A 22,285-nucleotide genomic window follows, 5' to 3' on the forward strand; every position below is an offset into this window, starting at 1 on the left:
CATATTTTGATGTGCAGGTTTGTTAAAGAGTAGCACTTAATTTTGTGGTTTTAAGTTGTTTTCTCATGTTTAAGGTTCAAAGGGTTAGATGAGATCATCTCAAAAAATGTGGTAGTTTCCATCTCTGAAATACTGTTGATCCTTGATTCTTTAGAATGTTAGTTTTACATACCTCACATTTCAGGAATATTATTGATTTGGTCTTGGATGGTTGCTGCTGTAAGAAAGAAAAGGCATTTTGGGGGGTAGACTTACCAGTATTTAGTAAAAAGAAGTTGATGATTAAGAGAATGGAAGAAAAAAAATCCTATTGCTTGAGTTATCCACATTTGGTGCCAAAAATGGATCTTTTAGTGTTCTTTGTCTAGCTTCCAACTTTACCTTTCATTTTTGCACTTTGATGCAAAAGTAAGGGCTTAATCTCAAAGCCCTCTGGTGATCATCCAGGAATTGGTTCATTTGTGACCAAGGTACCTTTAGGATCTAAATATAGCGATTATATCAGCTTTTAAAAAGAGCAGGCACATAATTGAAGTTTTTCTTTTTCTTTTTTTTAAACTTATTTATTTATTTATTTTTGGCTGCGTTGGGTCTTCATTGCTGCGTGCGGGCTTTCAGTGAGTGGGGGCTACTCTTCGTTGTTGTGCGTGTGTGGGCTTCTCATTGCGGTAGCTTCTCTTGTTGCAGAGCACGGGCTCTTAGGTGCACGGGCTTCAGTAGTTGTGGCGCACAGGCTTAGTTGCTCCGTGGCACGTGGGATCTTCCCGGACCAGGGATTGAACCTGTGTCCCCTACATTGGCAGGCAGATTCTCATCCACTGTGCCACCAGGAAAGCCCCTTAATTGAAGTTTTTGTGTTCTTATAGTTTCTATTTTAAACATTTGTTTTCCTTACTGGGTTACAGTTCTCTTTTCTAGTGCAAACTTTTAGACTTACTTAGATGGAACTCCAGTTGATCTGAGTGATAGAAATCGATCTAACTTAAATGGTGGACTTAAAATAGCTACTGTTGCTACTTTCTCTGGCCTAAATGGCAACTGAAAACTTTATCATAAAGTTGGAAATAATATAAAAATAGGGGGGTATTTTGATATTGCATTTTAATGAAATGAGCAACAAACTCTTAAAGACAATCTTTCTAAATAGCACTAGAATCAGTACTCTAAGACATAACGTTTTTATTTTATTTTATTTTTTAAGACAATGGTTTTAAAAGGAGCAGCTTAATCGTGCTGTTCTAATAAATAAGAGTGTTACTTGTGTATTTACATGGGTTCAAGATTGCAGTAGTAGTCTGGGTGGAACAAGTAAGTGCTTACAAGAAATAATGGCTGCTATTTATTGGATAATTGTGTACCTGGCCCTCGAAACAATCTTGAGAGATAGGTATTGTTATTCCTATTTTACAGGTGAGGAAACTGAAGTTCAGTGAGGGCAAGTAACTGGCAGAGCCAGGATTTCAACCCAGTTTTAAAAATCTGTGTTTTTAACTTTTATGCTATATTGAAATTTTGTGTTGTCCTCCCAGTTCCAGTTTTTGATGCTCATTTTACACTGAAGAGTTGGTTTAGCTTTGGCATTTAATTTAAGTAATAAAAATGAGAATGTTTCTTTGTTTTTAGCTAGAGGTAGGACTTCCTATGACTTTAGACTTAAATATTGACTTCTTAATTTCAACTTTGCATAGGAATAAGTTCATCAAAAATGTATATCAACCCTGAATAAGGTAAATCTCTAAGTAGTGGAAAACAATATGTTTTGAATAAGCATCTTTAGAAAGCAAAAAATGAACCAAACTATTAATATAAATCATTATAATGAGTTTTTGTGAATGACCCTTGTTATCATAGATCTTTTATTTAAATTATTTATTTTTGGCTGTGTTGGGTCTTCGTTTCTGTTTGAGGGCTTTCTCTAGTTGTGGCAAGCGGGGGCCACTCTTCATCGCGGTGCGCGGGCCTCTCACTGTTGTGGCCTCTCTTGTTGCGGAGCACAAGCTCCAGATGCGCAGGCTCAGTAGTTGTGGCTCATGGGCCTAGTTGCTCCGTGGCATGTGGGATCTTCCCAGACCAGGGCTCGAACCCGTGTCCCCTGCATTGGCAGGCAGATTCTCAACCACTGCGCCAAGGCAAGCCCCTTTCATTTAAATTATTTTTTCTTTTCCCCTCTTTAGCATTTATAGATGGATTTTTTTTTGACTAGTTACCCTTAAGGCAAGAGTGCTTCTATATTCATATTTTGCTTTACTCAGGTTTTAGTTTTTGTGATAAATAATATTTATTATGTAAGATAATTCTGGCCATTTTCACATAATTGAAAGTTAAAATATTTTGTGTTTCAAGGGAAGCAGTAGTCTTTCAATTTAGTTTTGAAATTTTTTAATTTAATTACTTATATAATGTCAGTATAGTCTGTGTGACATTTCTGTAGTTTTCCTGTGTTGAAAACTAGGATAGAAAAAAATGTACTAAATAATTGCCTTTTAAATCTTTCTTCTTATTTTTGGCCGCACTGTGCAGCTTGCAGGATCGTAGTTCCCTAACCAGGGATTAAACCAGGCCACCGCAGTGGAAGCGCCGAGTCCTGACAACTGGACCTCCAGGGAATTCCCCTTTAAAATCTCTTAGATTTTAAATAACAAGTTTTTCAGTTTGGAGAAAACTAAATTTTCTTTTGTCGTTGGCAGTGGGATTAAATGTCTGATAAGTTGAAAACTCCAGTGGTACATGCATCCCCTCTACTGATTCCCTTTCCCACACTAATCCTCTGCAGATGCCAAGTCCAAGTCCATTCACTCATCAAGCCTTCCTTGAATTTGGTGTTCCAGATGAAGGAGAGACAACCCCTGTCCTCAAGATGTTCACATTTAATAGGGAAGACAGACATTTAGTAGTTTATGTAGTGTCAATAAGGGAGTAAAGTTGTTGAGAGGTGAGGTTATATCTGATATGAGTGAGAGTGATACGAATAGCATTCTAAGCAAGGGAGCTGCATGACCAAGTGGTAAAATAACAACCTGATTGGTGGAATTAAGCCTCCTGGGGTTGCTTGCTTGTTAAGTGGCAAGAGATGAGATCTTAAAAATCTTTAAGGAGATTGGATATTATCCTCTAGAGTATTTTCTAAAATTAGGTTTCTAACAGAGCTCTTAAAATTCGGTCCTAAGAGCAAAAAGTTCAGAAAACATTTGAGTGCCTACTTTTTACCTTGTTCTGTACCAGAAATGTGGATATAAGACATGATTGTTACTTTCAAGAAGCTTAGATTAGTGAAGAAAACAAATGGTACAGTGGTACATGTTAAGATGTATGGTGTGCAAAAGGATAGTTGACCATTTACAATTGAAAAAGTCGTCTTTTTCATTAAACTTTGATAATTTTATTTAATTTTATAGAGCAGCTTTTTAGATCTGTCAAGCAACGTAGGTCATCAGTTCCAACAGATGAGGAACTGAGGCCCAGAGAAGTAAGTGATTTGCTTGAAATTCTAGAACCCAGGATTCCTACTAACAGATTCTTTATCTTGTACTATATAATTCCTTTTTGGAGTGTTTCTAGTGATAGACTAAGGAAGTAACTATATCATTAGTAAACTGTTAGGAAGTTCTTTATATTGAACCCACACTTAATCTGATCACCAAAGCTAACATGTTTTCCCTTTTGCAGGTTAAAAATCCCAGTTTATTCAGTAGTTCTTCATATGATCCTTTGCCATATGGTTACCCTCCTTTATATAGTCTCGTAGGATGTATCTATTGATATCAGAAATTGATACCGGAAATTGTACCAGTATTTTAGCTGCAATTCCACCAGCTAACCTAAAATTATTATGCCCGCGATTTCAGAACCTGTACATAATTGTTAGAGATAAAGATTTAAAACTCCCTCTTCTGGATCCTTTCTCCCTAGTTCCATGTCCCATTTTCCTTGATCCTAAGTAATGCAGAAAATGGTCATCTTTGCACTGTGTTCATAATACTGTTTTTCGTGGCATCTGTCATTAAAAATCCCTATTTCCTGGAACATGATAAGCATTTGGTTACTAGCGGCCCCCAAATAGGGTTTTTTTTAAGAAAAAATATTTTTATTTTATTCTTTTTTTTTAAATTGTGGTAAAATAACATATTTACCATTTTAACCATTTTTAAATGTACAGTTCAGTAGCGTTAAATACATTCACATTTTTGGGCACTCAATTTCCAGAACTCTTCCTCTTGCAAAACTGAAACTGTACATACCATTGACTCCCCATCCTCTACTACCCCACCCCTGGCAACCACCATTTTACTTCCTATCTCTATGAATTTGATTAGGTAACTCATGTAAGTGGAACTAATAGCAATATTTTTGAAATTAACTTTACTAATAGAATGGTATCTTTAATATATAAACTCAGTTTCTTATAACAAAATATAGTTACAACATATTTTATAGTTTTGCATCTTGACTCATTGAGGCAGTAAAGTCAGAAGATAATTCATTGTTGGTAGACTAAAGAAAAACAGAATACAAAATTCCTTAAGAGCCTTTCTTTTTTCTTTCTTTCTTTCTCTTAAATCAAGGATGTGGCTATACCTTCCTCCACATCTAAGCCCCAAACATGTGTTCAGCATTCACCCCACCCTATCATTTTTTGCATATTATATAGAAGTTCTGCCTGCACTTGAATTCTGACTCTCCTGTTCTTGCATTTAAATGGTGTCTTAATCTATAAAACCAGGAATAGTCCTCGACTTAGGTTTAAGTGTAGTTAGTGGCATGTTTCCCTTATAGTTCTTTCGGTTCACTTGTTCAGTTTCCATTTAGTTACAGTACATCTAAGGCTCTTTTAAGTTCCAGGCTGTTTGGATACTAACATGGAAGCTCTTATATCTCTCTAAGAGAGGAATTTTAAACTTTTAAGTTTAGAAAATGAAGTAGGAAAATGGAAATCAAATTTGTTTGAGATATTAAAGATGCCTTACCTAGTAAGAAGTACTTAAAAATCACTGAGTCAAAAAAAAAATCACTCAGTCAAGTAAATACATAAATTTGTATCTTTAATAAATGCTCTTTAGGGAGTTCCATGTAGCCTAGTAGTTAGGATTCCAGGTTTTTCACTGCTGTGGCCCGGGTTCAATCCCTGGTCAGTGAACTAAGATCCTGCAAGCTGCGCGGCATGGCCAGAAAAAAAAAAAAAGGTCTTTAATAACGAGCATCTTTTGAATGAATCCATTTTTTTCCATCCCTTCCTATGTAAGGCTTAACTTACCATCACCATAGTGACGGTAAGTTAATTAAATATAATTAACTATTATAATTAAAAGTCACTTTGCCGTGAAAAAAACTCAGTACTAACCTTATTTATCAGGTGTACACGTGTGTATATCAGTAAGAATAAAGTAACATTTACAGTTTTGGTTTGTGTGCATATGATATCATCTCTGTATAATGAATATTTATGGTAGTTTGGCTTATTTTGCTGTTTTATGTACTTGTGGGAGGTGGGAGGTTGTTTTGTAGGAAAGGATAGTATTTGGGCTATGCCTCAGATGAGCAATATGAGAATTGTCATTTGAAATACTTTGGGTTTAAGCTATACTTTCCTGTAACAAAATGTGACATTTTTTGGCTGAGTTAGGGGCTTGTTGAAAAATAAATTTCAGAGAGCTAGTTCTAATTCTGTTTGTGAAGTAGAAATGTGGGTTCTGATATCTTAGAAAAGTCCTACATTTTTGTGATCTTAATTAGAGTCTCTTCTTTCTACAGAAATAGGAAGGTCGTTGATTATTCACAATTTCAGGAATCTGATGATGCTGGTAAGTTTTGTGATTTCAATAAGTTGTAAATTCGACTGACAAGTGGAAGAATACCCAGTTTGTGTACATTCTTATTATTCTTTTGAAATAGGTTTCATTTTTTATTTTTAGACTGTTGGTGTATATAAATTATGTCAATCTGTGTCACTCAAAACAAACGTTGAACTTGCATGGATTTTAACTTTTCCTTAGTAAATCATTGAAAATAAACACTTGAATAATTTTTTTCTTATCTGGTTTTGGAGTCCAAAGTTTAAATGTGCGATAATTCTGATGCAGTGTTTATTAGTTTAATATATCTCCTGCTATAATCACGGTAAAACTCATACATTTTAATAGGGAGTATGTAAATTTTTTGCATAATAAAGAACGATGAGAGTATTTTGTGAAATACCTTTGATTTGTGAACTAACTCAGAGTGAGTAGTGCATCTTAAATTGTAGCCATAAAAGGTCTTTTTAGAGTATGTCCTTACTCTCATTTTCCAGATGTGTTTACTATTCTTTTTCCTTTATTTTTTTAAAATCTAATTTTACTTTATAAACATAATATTATGTACCTTGGGAAAACCTAGAAAATGCAGCAATGTATAAAGAAGAATAAAAACATAATCCACCCTCCCAGAGGTAATACTAATATTTATTAAATGCTTACTAAATGTTTGCACTTACTCATTTAATCCTTAGATCATTCCTGTTAAAATGGGATTATACTATTTTTATTTCCATTTTACAGATAAGGAAACTGAGGCAGAAACATTATTCAAAGTCCTTTAGCCAACAGATGGCCATTTTAACTTTTTTGTCCTTTTTTTCCTTTTAAAAATATAGTTGACATCTTGCTATAGAATTTTGAGTTCTGTGCCCCTCCCACCCCACCCCTACTTATCTTTCTTGTGTTACTAAAAGTTTACGTTGGTTAATGGTTGTATGGTATTCCATAATTTATAATTATCCAACCATTTAATAATTGCTGAAGCTTCCGACTATTCTAGATACTCACGATTATATATGATGGTGTAGTAAATAGTTTTGGAATAGTCACTTTTTAAGGTTTTATAGGACTTTTTAAATTGGAGGTATTTTCCTCAAGTGCCAGAGTGTGCTATATATAATACTTTAGTTTAAAAGTAATTTACTTGATAACAGTAATTGTGTTAGGATTGTAGAATTGTGGGTTCTTTACAGTCTAAAATGCTTGTAATATAACCAAATTACTATAATAGTTTCCAAATAAATATGAAGATGTGGAAACATGTAAAAGTCTTTAACAAATTAAAAGGCTAGAATATAAAGTAAGATATTTGACTGTGGGTATATTAAAATATACACATGAGGACTAGAGAGTAATATGCAAAAATGGAAATGATTGAGTTAAGGTGGAACTGGAGTAGAAAAGATTTTTTTTTTAATGAAAGAAAATTATTTAGGAAATTCTGCCCTCTCACCTTTTAAATAGCATGAGAGAATTATCAGTAAATAGAGTGGTAATTTTGACATGTAAAAATCATAATATAGTTCATTGAATTTGAAAAATACTTTGTTTAGATGAAGATTATGGAAGAGATTCGGGCCCTCCAGCTAAGAAAATTCGATCATCTCCCCGAGAAGCTAAAAATAAGAGGCGATCTGGAAAGAATTCACAGGAAGATAGGTAAGAGGCATAAGTCTGATTCTTCTTACACTGTCACCACTCAGATGAGGATAGTGTCTGGTCTCTAAATTGGTAGAATCTTCAGTTACTTTGGGAAAGTGCTTATTTTTCACTTAATGTTGTTTTGCATGTTTCATGTTATCTCAGACAGTGCTTCTGAGTCTAGAGGTTAGCCTCTTTAAGGTCATGGAATCCAAGGTGAGCTGCAAGTATGCCAGAATGACTTTGGTGCTACTTCAAACCTCTGAACACAGGCAGAAAGATTGTTTAAGTATATAATTTGTTGCCCAAGGTTAGTATTGGCATTTTCATTGTAGAAATGGCAAAGAATAAGTGGCCTTTCCTATTCAGTCACAAATCATTGGCAGAATCATAACTAAAGCTTATAGAATGTTGCATTGCCTGCCGGGTTTTACTATCTATAGTCAATTCTACTTTGTTTAAATAATTTAATCATTTTGGGCTGTTTCCTTTCCCTTAGTTTTATAAATGAATTCAGATGAGTTGTATTTTTAACTGTAATTGCCTCATGAGACGAGGGTATTGTAGCTTTCATCTCTGCTCTTACAGCTATACACATGGATTCACTCTCGTACTCAGTGTAGCATAACTTTAAGACCTCCTTGATGGTGGTGGTGGTGATGATGATAGTTACCGTTTATGATTATTATGTGCCAGTATCTATTATATGCTAATTTATATTCATTATCATTTAATTCTCACAAAACCTTTATTAGGGTAAGTAATATTAACTTAGAGGGGTCAGTGATTTATCCAAGGACCAGCAAATAGACGAGTAGGTTTTGAAACCATGTCTGTTGGACTCCAAAGTCCATTTTTTTAACCATTAGGCTATACCACTTCCAAACAATACTATTAAGTATGAGCAGTTCAAAGAAATGAAATAATAATTCTCACTAGTTCTTCTAAGTTATTTACTTTTGAGCACTAAAACCACTATAATTCCTAGGCAGAAATCTTTCCATTCTGAATTCACAGAACGCTAAGTTTGTAAAAATAATACTAATTAATAAATGTACCTAAGTATTTTCTGTTTGCTTGAATCGCTAACATCTAGTATTTTCTTTCCTGGAGAATTTCAGAAATCTGGAGAAATTTTGAGGAAAAATAAGACAAAATTATACTGTAGGGAGACACATTTTTCATAGTTTCATAATATATCTCTCTAATCCAGTTTTATATAGCAGCCCAACTTAGAACTATCTTTCATTATATTTATTTTATTTCTCCTAGGAATGAGCATCTTCATGGCCTCTTGTAATGTCTCATCAATATAATTGATATCTAGCCTAAATTTTTCCTTGTTGCAGTCATCTGGCTTTATTACTCTCTGCTAAGTGTCCAGGAATGGTTGAAATAAATATAGCTTTTGTTGCCATTTGTATTAAGTGCCTTGTACGTTTATTCCCTTAGACCAATATTATGTTGCTTTTTGTGTTGGTCTCTACTTAAACGTTTAGCTTTTACTTGACTTCACTGTAATGGTGCTCAAGGATTAATGGTCTCTGTAAACTCAATAATAAAAGAACTAGAGGAAATGATACCGTTCTTCATCATTGTAATAGACTTGTGAATTAAATGCTTACTTTGCATAAGATATTTATATAGAACAGTCATAGGTTTCAGAATTATAGTATATTTGGATCAGATTACTTAGTAAAGAAATGTGTTCGGTTTTTCTTTTTGCTTAGGAATCTTGGGTTCAATAGGTGGTCATTTGAGTGTGGTCTAAATTACAGGAATACCAAAAGAGATTTACAGGATCTGCTGTTTGAGAAAAGAAAGCTATCAACTTTTATGTGACTTTCTTTTTTTGTTTGTCAGGATTTCTCATGGAATCATAAAATTTTAGCGCTGAAGAGTACAAGTGATTTGCCTAAGATCATACAACTAAATAATTCATGACAAAGACAGAACTCTAGAACCCAGATTTCCAATTTAAGATTTGTGAAGATATAAAATGTGCATCTTTGTGACCTAAAAAGTTATTTGATAAAACTTTTCATTGAAGCTCGTTAACTTCTTATTTTACTCTGCAGTGACCTTTAGCTAGCTTTTATTTTCTCCATGATACAAGGCAGGCCTATGTGTTGAGGTTTCTGATGTATAGAAATATTGGATCCTAAATATTAATATTAGGAGGTAATTAATTGATTTGTTTTCATTTTGTTTTAGATAATTTTTTTAGGCATATTGTAATTTATATAACTAAACTCCAGTTTCCTTTAATAATTATAAAGGTGTTTTCTACATCTATATTTGGGGCTATCCATTTACTTGCCTACTTTACCACCATTGATACATTATATAATTTATTTTCAGTATATTCATACTTTGCCTCTGACAACAAAAAATTTTTCTTAGTAAATGTTCTCCTGAACCAGATCTTATCCATAGGTGAAAAGTTTTTAGCTTGTGTTGAGATACCTTCTTTTTTTCCTTTGGGTCTTCAGAGGGAGCAGTGTTTTCTAAAAGTAGATAAAATTGTTCTTAATCACCAGCATTCCTATGAAGTAGGGAAATAATGCAAGCAAGCAGTTCCACTCCTCAGCATCTGTTTGAATATTTTATGTATAAAAGAGGTTTTCTTCGGTGTTCTTCTCCAGTCAGATACCAGAGATTTACGTTCACTTGGATTTTGATCTAAGATTTTTAATCTTTTCCCCCTTCCGCTTACAGTGAGGACTCAGAAGAAAAAGATGTGAAGACCAAGAAGGATGATTCTCACTCAGCAGGTAGTAAAGAATTTTTAATGTAATAGGTGTAATTCTTTTTATATATTTATTTATTGGGCATTTTAATAAGTGGTTTTATTATACTGCCAGGCTCTGTGGTAAATGCTGCATTACAAACGTTATGTGTTTTCATCTTCAAAGAGCTCACAGTGGTTCTCAATCCTGGTGGCTTATTGCAGTTTCCTATGAAGGAGGTTTGTTTTGTTTTTTGTTTTATTTTGTTTGTAGGTTTTGTTTTTAGTTTTTTTTTTTGCGGTATGCGGGCCTCTCACTGCTGTGGCCTCTCCCGTTGCGGAGCGCAGGCTCAGCGGCCTAGCCGCTCTGCGGCATGTGGGATCTTCCCGGACCGGGGCATGAACCCGTGTCCCCTGCATCGGCAGGCGGACTCTCAACCACTGCGCCACCAGGGAAGCCCTGTTTGTAGGTTTCAAAAAAAAAAAAAATTTTTTATTTATTTGGCTGCGCCAGGTCTTAGTTGTATTGCCGCGTGCAGGATCTTCATTGCAGCGTGTGGGATCTAGTTCCCTGACTAGGGATCAAACCCGGGCCCCCTGGATTGGGAGTGCAGAGTCTTAAGCGCTGGACCACCAGGGAAGTCCCTATGAAGGTTTCTTTGTTTTTTTGGTTTTTCTAATTTATTTATTTATTTATTTTTGGCTGCATTGGGCCTTCATTGCTGCACGCGGGCTTTCTCTAGTTGTGGCGAGCGGGGGCATCTCTTCGCTGCCGAGTGCGGGCTTCTCACTGCGGTGGCTTCTCCTGTTGCGGAGCACAGGCTGTAGGCGCGCAAGCCTCAGAAGTTGTGGCACACAGGCTCAGTAGTTGTGGCACACCGGCTTAGTTGCTCCGTGGTGTGTGGGATTTTCCCGGACCAGGGCTTGAACCCGTGTCCCCTCCATTGGCAGGCGGATTCTTAACCACTGCGCCACCAGGGAAATCTGATATGAAAGTTTTTATAATGTACTTAATATCCATCCCATCCCAGGACTTCTCATTCAGTAAGGTCTAGGTGGGATGTTGGGGCTTTGTTTTGTATAAGTATTTACAGATTATTCTCATGCATAGTCAAAATTGAAAACCATTTACATGAACAAATAAAAGATATCAAACTAAATAGAATAGTAAGAATAAGGGGGAGTGATGACTCCAGGTTGGAAAGCAAACAACGATTAGTTTCAATCTGACTCTTTTTAGCTGGGAAGTAGACCTTTGAAACAGTAGCCACAGAGAAAGTTTTTTTGTAAGAATTCTAAATTAAAAGAATTAATTAAAGAGGGGCTTCTCTGATGGCGCAGTGGCTGGGAGTCCGCCTGCCAATGCAGGGGACACAGGTTCGTGCCCCAGTCCGGGAAGATCCCACATACCGCGGAGCGGCTGGGCCCGTGAGCCATGGCTGCTGAGCCTGTGCGTCTAGAGCCTGTGCTCCGCAACGGGAGAGGCCACAACAGTGAGAGGCCTGCGTACCGCAAAAAAAAAAAAGAATTAATGAGGAACTGACTAAATTAAATGTTAAATCCTGATTACTCATTGGTATTTATTTTTTAAAATGTAACTCTTAAAAGAATTGAGAGTTTATCCCATCTTGCTCCCAACCATTTTAGTTGTGGTCTATATTCCCCTGCTTTTGCCTTCCTGGATCCCCCTTTAAATGAGACTGCTGGGCTTCCCTGGTGGCGCAGTGCTTGAGAACCTGCCTGCTGATGGAGGGGACACGGGTTCAAGCCCTCGTCTGGGAAGATCCCACATGCCGCAGAGTGGCTAGGCCCGTGAGCCACAACTACTGAGCCTGCGTGTCTGGAGCCTATGCTCCGCAACAAGAGAGGCCGCGACAGTGAGAGGCCCGCGCACCGTGATGAAGAGTGGCCCCCGCTTGCCACAACTGGAGAAAGCCCTCGCACAGAAATGGGGACCCAACACAGCCAAAAATAAATAAATAAACAAACCAATGAACCGACATTTTAAAAAAAAAAATGAGACTGCTATTTAGCTAATATGTAGAGAGGGTAGACAGAGTTCCACTGGATTCACTCCACTGAGCTATTTTGCGTTCGTTTTTTTCTCAAGTCTGCTAATTGTCTGAAAATAAATTATATTAACCTTTTGCACTAGTGCTGTTGTGATAATGTAACGTACACTTTTATTCATCTGCCTTGTGAATCCTAATTTGAATCTCTTACATTTGTAAGCATTTGAGCAATTCAAGATGAATAACTCTGTACTGGTGTTAAGCTACTGTGAGGTGCGTTTAGTTTTGAGTCTACCAAAGTCAGTTCCGTTCCGTGTGTCTATTTGTCTTCAGGTGAGGTTTTGGGTAGTGAAAGTGATGACTTGAACACTGACCATGGCAAAGCTTATAAGACTCGAGTGTTTCTGGAAGCGTAACAGCTAAACCTTAACAGAATAAGGGAGCCTCAGAGTCCAGGAGAAGGGCTGTAGGTAGAGACTAATAAAAATATAACTTGGTCTAGAGCCAGTAGGCTGGCATCCTGTTGTTTAACCAGATTTATGCACAACCACAACTGTGTGTTGAAAAGAACTTTTAATTAATAAACTATAGTATATGAAAGTAATTTTTTTATAAAATTGTATTGAGATCTAATTGATTTTAATATGTGTTTTAAAGATTTCCCTCAATCTCCTCTAAACTGAAATGGCCACACCTCATTCATTGAAAAGGGATAGTAGTTTGGCATTATTTTAGATTCTGTATGTTTTATATCTTAGAATAAATATCATTGGAAGACAATCTTCCCCTGTTCTACTATTTAAAAATATTTTTCTAACTAGTTTCTAAAAACTGTGTAGATAGGTTTGAATGTGATTGCGAATTTCAGGGCAAAGCAATGATACAAGTTTAAAGTATGTTATAGGAAACATGTGCTCACACCTTAATTCAGCTTTATTATTACTTAGAACTACATGCCTAAGTTATTTCATATGTGCTAGTGGGTGCACAGTCTTATTCAAGCTCATTCTTTGAATTTTAGCTCTTTTGTGTATTTTGTAGAAATTTTTAGGGATAAAATTTACCCTTTTTGAATGAAATAAAGCTGCAGGTTATATCTCATGTCGGCTTTTCTAGTCAGCTGTCAAACCCATAACTCTTTGATCATTGCATTATTACTTGGATATTGCAGAGGACAGTGAAGATGAAAAAGAAGATCATAAAAATGTGCGCCAGCAACGGCAGGCAGCCTCTAAAGCAGCCTCTAAACAGAGGGAGATGCTCATGGAAGATGTGGGCAGTGAAGAAGAACAAGAAGAAGAGGATGAGGTGCCATTCCAGGAGAGTACGTAAAGCTGCCTTGTTACTTTGGTCATGGTTGTAGTTTGTGACCTCGATTACTTCCACATTTTTGTGGATGCTCAGTGTTAAAATCAGTTGCTTAAATTAGATACTAACTATTAAAAGAGATGACTGTTTTGATATCTGTGTATATTTTAAAAGGTTCAGAGATTCTCATGATCGTTATGTCCATCATTTCTAGTCAGATACTGAGTGAACAGTTGTTAGACTAACAGTTACATGGCGGGTGTTGTGATTAAGATTTGTATTTTGGCTTGGTGGAGAAGGGTGTAGACCTCTCCTTGCAAAAAAAGGTGTTAACTAAATTTAGATGTTTCACAGGTTACTCACATTAATTAATTACATGTATATCTGCTTTGTATGTAGTTTTCTTACTTCATTTGTTTATACTTGGGCCAAACACACCAAATCAGTTGTTTCATTTCCCTGGTCTCATCAGGACTATATAGGAGTGATGGAACTACCAAAAGTTACTTGATGGCTTCAGTTTTTATCCAGATTAAGTCTTATCTTTTCCTGTTTTCAACGTACTCTTCAAACAAGCCAGTCATGTAACCCTCATGGTGCGTGCTAAACCATTTTACAGGTGGGGCCAGTGACAGCTCCAACCAGATTGGTAGTATCTGCAAATAGAATCCAAGAGTGTTTGACTTCCAAATCCATTCTCCATTCTTAGCACTCTCTCCCTTTGTTCACTTGGAAGGCTGTATACATTAAGTTGGACGTTGAAATTCTTCTTTCCTCTCAGAAGATTCCGGCAGTGATGAGGATTTCCTAATGGAAGACGATGATGATAGTGACTATGGCAGTTCAAAAAAGAAAAACAAAAAGATGGTTAAGAAGTCCAAACCTGAGAGAAAAGAAAAGAAAATGCCCAAACCCAGGCTAAAGGCCACAGGTGAGCTCTGCAGAAGTCAGATTAAATTACTGCTTTGAAAAATGTGAAGAACCAATAAACCTCTACAGAAGTTCTTCATTAGGGCTTGGCATTGGCCACGTACTTAACAAAAATAAAAGGATCCTGTGTTCTATACCTGGAAGTATCACTTATTTATTAATTAGGACTCCAGCCCCTCTGAAATTCTGGTGGCTTAGCCCTGTTCTTCAACTACTGCCATACGAGAGGCAAGATTTGGGAATGACCTATTAGTGTCAGGTACAGTGGTAGAAACACCCCACCAGCATAGCTGTTACTGCCCTTTTCCCCCACTGATATCACAATCCCAGCAGCTAGTAAAGACTTGAAATTGTGAAAATACACACCTACAGTAATACATTTAAGTTCTGTGTTCTGATTCCTACACCATCCTCTGTGCTAGCAAAATAAAACCACACTTGACAGCAAAGATTCATTTTCTTTAGGCCCTTGTGGTTCCTACCAGGTATTCTCCTATTTGAAGCTAGTTTGTGATTAAATCAGAAAGCTGGATTTGCTTTTTCTTTATTCTAGCAAATAGAACTTTTACTCATCATGTCTTACTGTTAGTAATGATGGAACTGTTAAAAGTTATTTGATGGCTTTAGTTTCTATTCAGATTAAGTTGCATCCCCTCTTCTTCACCCAAGTTTTAAACATAAACAATTTTTAGTTTCACAAGCCACTAAGGATGATGTGCAGTTTCTATAGCATCCTGTTTCTCTATTGTAAACATTACTGCTAACATAACATTACAGTGTTGGTTAAAACGGTTGGGAAACCTGTACCCACCTTCATTTTTAGTAAGTTAGGGTGTTGTCTTTATAGATTTTTTTTCTTACAGATTATTTTCTTTAGTAGCTGATTTTGTTAAAGATGCTTTCTTCCCTTCCCCAAATTGGTATTTTTCTTCTTTCAGTGACGCCAAGCCCTGTGAAAGGCAAAGGGAAAGTGGGTCGCCCCACAGCTTCAAAGGCATCAAAGGAAAAGACTCCTTCTCCCAAAGAAGACGACGAGGAACCAGAAAGCCCTCCTGAAAAGAAAACATCTGCAAGCCCTCCACCTGAGAAATCTGGGGATGAAGGGTCTGAAGATGAAGCCCAGTCTGGGGAGGATTAACAGTGATGATGGTTTGGGGAGAGATTTTATTTAAAAAAAAGAGAAAAAAAAGAGAAAAAAGAAAAAAAGAGGGAAAAAAAAAGAAAACCTACTTAAGATAGAATATGGTTTTGGCTATGGCTTGACTCATGGGCTTTCAATGCTTTTTTTTTTTCCTTTTGTTGAAAATAACATTTTCTTTTTCTTTCCTTTTTTTTTTTTTTTTTTTTAAGAAAACCATTGTATGTTTAATTTACCTTTTTTGTCTATGGGTCTCTTTGTCACGACCCCCTCTTTTCCCTCCCCCTCTTTCCCAATGAAAGCCATGTTAAATTAATCACTGGATTGACTGCTTCATCTTTTTATTTTTAATGGAGGGTATGCCACAGTTGTAAAGCAATAAGATTTGAGGTGAACACTATGGAAATTTTGCTTTTTGCTAAATGGTAGCAAGTTAAACAGTAATCAGAAAACATAGAAGGTTTTAGTTAAAAATGATTGTTTCTCTACCTGAACTTTTTAAGAAAACAGTTGTCATCTAATACAAGTTTATATTCTATATACAAAAATATGGATGTCTAGAAAAATCATGACTTTAAACTTCCACTGATGGGGTAGGTAGGAGATAAAGATGAATTCAGAATTGTTACTAAAAGTATTCATGTTTTTTTATCTTGGGGCAGCACAGGGAATTGAGGTTACCTGACCTTGTTTGAGGGTGTGGGTTATTTTTTTTTTTAATTTCATCACTTGTTATCTCTAAGAGACTCGGAGCCAGTGATCCTTTATCCTGCTACAGTCTTTAAGGAACTTTAAAAAAAAAAAAAAAAGCAAGGGCCGCCAAAACTTAAATCTTTCTTGATTTTCTATTTCATTCTCTAATGGTTCATGTTTTAAAATATATATATGTATCTATTCTGTTTCTTGGATAAAATTTTACCAAGGATCAAAAGAAGAAACCCTAGAATTTAAATGGGGAGATCTATATATCACAGTGGATTTCTTCTCAAACTGACAATGTTTAGGTTTTAAGCAAATAAAGTACCAGTTAATGTGAAACTCAATCACAAAGACTTGACATTTTTGCTTTATGAAAACAGAGAATTGAAATTCTTTTATGCCATAAATGTGCATTCAGATCCCGTGAACCATACTCTCTTTTTATCTGGGGATAGAGCGTTTTCCTTTTCATACCCCTGTCTTCCCATTTCTTCGTAGAAACATGGTATGAAGTCATCTCTTGGATTCCTGCTAGGACATAGGACACTACTGCACAGCCCCACCACTAATGTCTACCAGCCCTGCTCTAGGACATGAGTTCTCCTGGCTCTGTTCTTCACTTACATTACATCCTGTGCTTGACGGGAGTGTGTTAAATGCTGCTCCAACACTATTCAGTCAGCAGTTATCTTTTTACTGGTGCCCTTGCTCACTGCTCATGTTGCTTAAAGCAGGAGTTTAAGGGGCTCTGAGGGGCTGGAGAAACCATGTATTCAGGAGGTCTGTGTGTAGTTGATAACAGCCTTGTTACATGCCTTATGAAGGCAGTCACAAGACAGATCTGTAGGTTTGCTCCTCCACATTCTGGTACCATGAGCTAATGGGAACAAGGTTTAGGGGGTCTTAGTGTGCTAATAAGTCGAAAAATTAGTGAAATTTAACCTCTGCCTTTTTATCTAGATTTGCTTCCTCAATATTTACGACGCAGTTTTCTTTTACCTATTGAGTTACAGCATAGTTTTCTCTCATACAACCTGGTTCTTACAGATGTTCATAGAACAAAGGTTATTTAAGGAATATTTTTACTCTGATTTTTAAGACAGTGTAAGGAATATCCTTATTCTGTGATTTTTTTTTTTTTTTTTTTTAAGAAAGCTCCCAGTGGCAGAGAGTCATTTCACTGTTGCACTATGCGTGTTAAAGAATGAATTTGGAGATTTTAGTACTCGGCCAAAAATGTAAAACTTGAACATTAAGTAGCAATTGGATTATTATCTTTCATGAAGGTTAACTTTATAGTTGTGAACTTTGTAATGAGGTGTTAAAGATTATTCTATTTGCTATATGGGTTTGTTCAGGTATTTTAACAAGAAGGTTTGTGTTCACGTACTGAAAAAACCTATCAGTGTTTCCACCATGCACTTCTATTTGTAGGGGTTTATAACTTTGAGTCTTACATTCCTAGTAACATTTGTGCTTTCCTTAGATTATATTTCGTGAAGATTGGGGGCAAGTGTCTTTTAAAACTTTAGCCTTGGTATTTTATGTAACACAGTCTCTGTAATATATTAATCTGCACTAACATCTCTGTGATATATGCACATCCTTTAGGGGTAATCACATCTTCTAGGTTATTTGTGTGCGTTTGGTTGGGCTTTTTGTTTGGGATCCCTTTTTTAAAGATTAATTCACGAGATTGAAAAATGTATTATATATTTCTAATAGACTGGACAAAGGATCTGTGTCCCCAAGAAAGACAGGCTCTGAATGACCTTTGTTTTCTCCACTTTTTGCTAATGATTTAAAACACTCTGGTCTTCCCCTCAAATCATGCATGCCAATAGGACAGTTGTGGTGTCTCAACTGGAAACAGGTGCTCAGTAGTCAGGCTTGATAGTGATGTCAGAACAGGTTACAAGCGATAAGCTGATAGCGACTGGCCATTGGCACCACCCTTGACTAAATGCCCTCTTTCTCTAGTGTGCCTATGGTGAGGTGGCAGTAGCATTCACTGTCTTGCAGTGCTCAGGAAGTGGGACATTCACTTTGAACGTGCTTGTTTGTATTATCTCAATTCTCTATGTTAGCTCTGTTAGGTTTACCTCTGGAACATGGATTTCGGCAGCTATGCTAACTGACACTACGTTCTAGTTCTTAAGTTTCTTTTTTTCAGACCTCCCCAACACGCACGCACACGCACACACACACACCACACACACACACACCACACACCCCCAGAAATGGGTAGCTTCCATCTTATTAAATCTATTTGTAGCCTGCTGCTGCTTTTAGCCTTCCCCACCTCAGATTATAATCAATGGAGTGGGCCCAAAGGATACATTTTAATTTCAGTAATGGTATATCTGTCCTGCTTTCTAACACATCTCTCCATGCCCTGTTGAGTCCATGTAGGAAAATTAATGGCTGTGTCCTCCTTTATGGAGGTAGTGAGTGAAAAATCTTTAAATCTGGAAGAATAGTAGTTGATTTCCCATGTTGGAGCTTTGATGCTTTTTTTTTTTCTCACAATAACTGGTTTGCTCCAGGTTCAACCCTCAGTTCAATACTTACTCTTGGTACTGGTTCACATAGCATTTTCTTACAGGTAACTAATCAAGAGTGGAATTTGAGGTTACAATCCAGTAGTTTTTGACATTCTTGTGGATATGATCAACTAAACTGAACTTGACACTTCTTCTTTAACGTTTTATTTTTTTTTTAATCCATGAACATTCAATAACAAGTGGCTTTTAGAGTAGTGGTTGAGGAAAGGGAATAGTGCTTTTTCCCTTTCCCTAGGAGATGTTTTGACAGTGTTGGAAAGGCAGGAGCAACAGGGAAAGCTTTATTAAAGGTCATGTGGCCGTTGTGGCTTTTATGAAGAAAGGGAGTTTTGATTTGAGCAGTTCTTTCTGTGCCTGCATCGCCAGGAGCTATGCTGAGGAGAAGAAACTATCACTTTAGGAGTTTGGAAAGGAAGAAACCTGGCCTGTGGTTTTTATGGCATAGAGACAGATACTTAGAAGGAGTGACGCTTTCTGTCACGGGATAGCTCTTGAGGTTGGAGAGTTGTCCTTTTCTCTGTGCATGGAGCTGGATTTATTTGAAAAGGGAGTTAGTTTATTTGAATATTGGGATATCAAACTACCCAGAGCCAAATTTCAATGTGCAACTCATTTTCCCTTTTTCTTGAGATAAGCTTGATACAAAATGAGTCTTTTTGAGTCCCAAATCCCTAAATTACACTTTTTTTCAAAGCCTAATTCACAATTCACAGTGGTGCTGTGTATTAACCACTATTGGGAAAAATCTTGTAAACCTGCCTGTTGCCATGCCAATGGAGTGACTGAACTGGTGACATCTGTTTGAGCATGCTTTGTGGCTGGTGGAATGCCACCATTGTGCATACACTTTGTACATCAGGGGTGAAGGGAGGGTTTTCTAGATTATGGGGGGAGGGTAAAATTGGGATTTTTTTTGTTGTTCTTTTTTGGTGGGGTGTAGGGGTATAGTACTCAGCTTATGCCCTAAATAACTTGTATAAAAACCCCTGAAGTATTGTGTGGGTGTGTGTGTGAGTGTGTGTTTGTTACATGTCTGGCAGTTAAACCTTTGTCTTCTGGAAATTAGTGAATTCTTTTCTTCTTTTCCTCCAGAATTATTTGTTACAAGATTTGTAAATAAGAGCTCTACTTAGTTTGTTTACCAAGAACATGTTGCAGCAAACCTTCTACACCTGATTCCCTCAAGGTTGAAGGAAAGACTTAAGACTTGCCAGGTTAAGCAGCAGCCAGGTTCTCAGTAATTGTTCACCTTAATTCATCTTTCAGACTCCATTTTGCCAGCTCTAAAATTCCCAGTCTTCCTTAATTGTAGTCCTTAACCTTTTACGTTCTGAGCAGGAAGGGTAAAAGAGAAAAACCTGCTTAAATGTATTTAATTGTCCTTGGGCTGAGACCAGGGCATCCCTTAATACTGCAGTGTTGCTGGGTACATGTGATCAGACACCGAGGGTTGGGCATTCTTGCAATACCTTAACAGTGCTGAAATCTGCAGCATGGTACTAAGGAAGTTAAAGTTTGAATGTAACCACTTTATTTAAAAAAAAATTTTTTTTAATTTAAATGAAAAGGGGTTGAAGTGAACATGATTTTGTTGACCATGTTCGTGAATTATAGATGCAACATGCATTGGTAGACTTGTGTGATGGTCTTTTGTGATACTTAATTTTTACATATCCCAGTCTCTGTATGTATCTACATAGACAAAGAAAAAAACAAATTCCTGCTTTCTCTTATTGAAGGGTTTCCAGGACTGCGTGTCTGTTCCTGAGCTCTGTTTTAAGTATGTGTATCCTTTGCTTGTATTTTGTATTAAAAAATAAGAAAAAGAACCCTTTATTGTTGAGCATGTTGGCATTGTCCCTTTTATTTTTTTCTCTTTTTGGGACACATGAAGCAAGTTATTCTTTTTCTGTATCTTTTTTTCTTTTGTAAACTTTTTTTTGTTTTGTTTAAAAATGGCTTTATAAAAGGGCTTTTGTAACCCAGATGCGTGCTCTGTGTACTTCTTGTAATACTCTGAAGCAAATACACTGACTTACTATACAGCTGATCACCTTGGTCTGTCAGCTCCCAGTCCAGCCTGACTTTAGGGGGAACCCACCATCTGAATGAATTCTTTAGAAATTAGCAGTGACCGTCACTGGTGCTGGTAACAAAAGTATGCCTTGTCTTAATTAGTACTTCGGAGTAAGGAATGAAGAGAGGCAGTATATTCGTTAACTTGATTAATCAAGGGAGCACTGGGCTTGGTGCATGAGGATCCCTAGTTAGCGTTGCTTCTTGTGTTCATGTCCAGGTTATGAAGTCTTATGGAGGGAAAAATTCTTTAAATAATCACATATAATAAAGGATAGTATTTAGACTCATAAAACAGACATCTGCGTTCAATTTCAAATACCTATAAAAACTACACTATCTTGCAATTTATAGTTAAGTATTATCTCTTAGATGGAGAATATCGTACAAGATACTGTAGCTATTAGGGATTTTATCCTTTTCAACCTTTCCCCTTGTTTACATTCTTGCCTTGTCATCTGAATATTGTAATTAACATACAAACTCACCTTGGCTTTGAAATTGAGTGCTTTTTGCATGCTGTTAACCTTTAGTGACTAGCTAACTTGGCATTTATTTCTTACATTGTTGTTTGTCCCAGGTCAAAGTTTACTTCAGAAGAACGTTAACCAGCCACTTTTCCTCATAATCTTCAGGTGTTTTATGATTAACATTATCAAATTTCTGTTTCAGTACAATGCTGAAGAAATAGAGTCTGGTTTAAAGGACTTCAAAAACCATCAGGTAGGGCTTCCCTGGTGGCGCAGTGGTTAAGAATCCGCCTGCCAATGCAGGAGACATGGGTTCAAGCCCTGGTACGGGAAGATCCCACATGCTGTGGAGCAGCAAAGCCCATGTACCACAACTACTGAGCCTGCGCTCTAGAGCTCGCGAGCCACAACTACTGAAACCTGCGTGCCTAGAGCCCGTGCTCCGCAACAAGAGAAGCCACCGCAATGAGAGGCCCGTGCACTGCAACGAAGAGTAGCCCCTGCTCGCTGCAACTAGAGAAAGCCCGCGCTCAGCAACAAAGACCGAACTCAGCCAAAAATAAAGTAAAAAGTAAATAAATTTAAAAAAAGAAAAAAACCATCAGGTAGACAAACAGACTCATAGAGGTTGGGTTTGGTAAAAAACCATTCAGAACTCCCTCACTCGACTCCTATCCATGAGCATTACTCTACAGTAACTTAACACTGTAGCTGTACAGCACTTTGCAGTTTATGAAGCTTTTTTATTTACATAGTACCTTATTCAGTTTTCCCAGCAACTGTGACTGCTCAGGTGTTGTTCCTCCAATTCTGTAGAAAATAAACTGGCTCAGGATGTGATTTGACGTGGCTAGTATGTGGTACAAGGCTTGAATCAGGTCGTTCTTTAAATTGTCACAGCTGTTCTAAAACCAGCTCCCATTATCT

At 36.9% G+C, this 22,285-nt stretch overlaps 1 protein-coding gene across 2 annotated transcripts in view; it reads left to right on the plus strand.

The window, feature by feature from the left end:
* NUCKS1 (nuclear casein kinase and cyclin dependent kinase substrate 1) overlaps positions 1-20,797 on the plus strand; it is a 30,654-nt gene extending 9,857 nt beyond the window's left edge. Inside the window, exons 2-7 of one of the 2 annotated variants that reach the window (XM_067729230.1) lie at positions 5,749-5,798; positions 7,346-7,451; positions 10,152-10,207; positions 13,345-13,497; positions 14,266-14,412; positions 15,350-20,797. In XM_067729230.1, the coding sequence (XP_067585331.1) occupies positions 5,749-5,798; positions 7,346-7,451; positions 10,152-10,207; positions 13,345-13,497; positions 14,266-14,412; positions 15,350-15,549 (712 nt within the window). In that variant the 3' untranslated portion in view covers positions 15,550-20,797. Of the gene's footprint in view, positions 1-5,748; positions 5,799-7,345; positions 7,452-10,151; positions 10,208-13,344; positions 13,498-14,262; positions 14,413-15,349 lie in introns of both variants that reach the window. The other variant, XM_067729229.1, reaches the window with a different exon arrangement.
* Positions 20,798-22,285: the final 1,488 nt, after the last annotated feature.

Source organism: Pseudorca crassidens, chromosome 2 (genome assembly GCF_039906515.1).
Source record: "Pseudorca crassidens isolate mPseCra1 chromosome 2, mPseCra1.hap1, whole genome shotgun sequence".
Classification (NCBI taxonomy): domain Eukaryota; kingdom Metazoa; phylum Chordata; class Mammalia; order Artiodactyla; family Delphinidae; genus Pseudorca; species Pseudorca crassidens.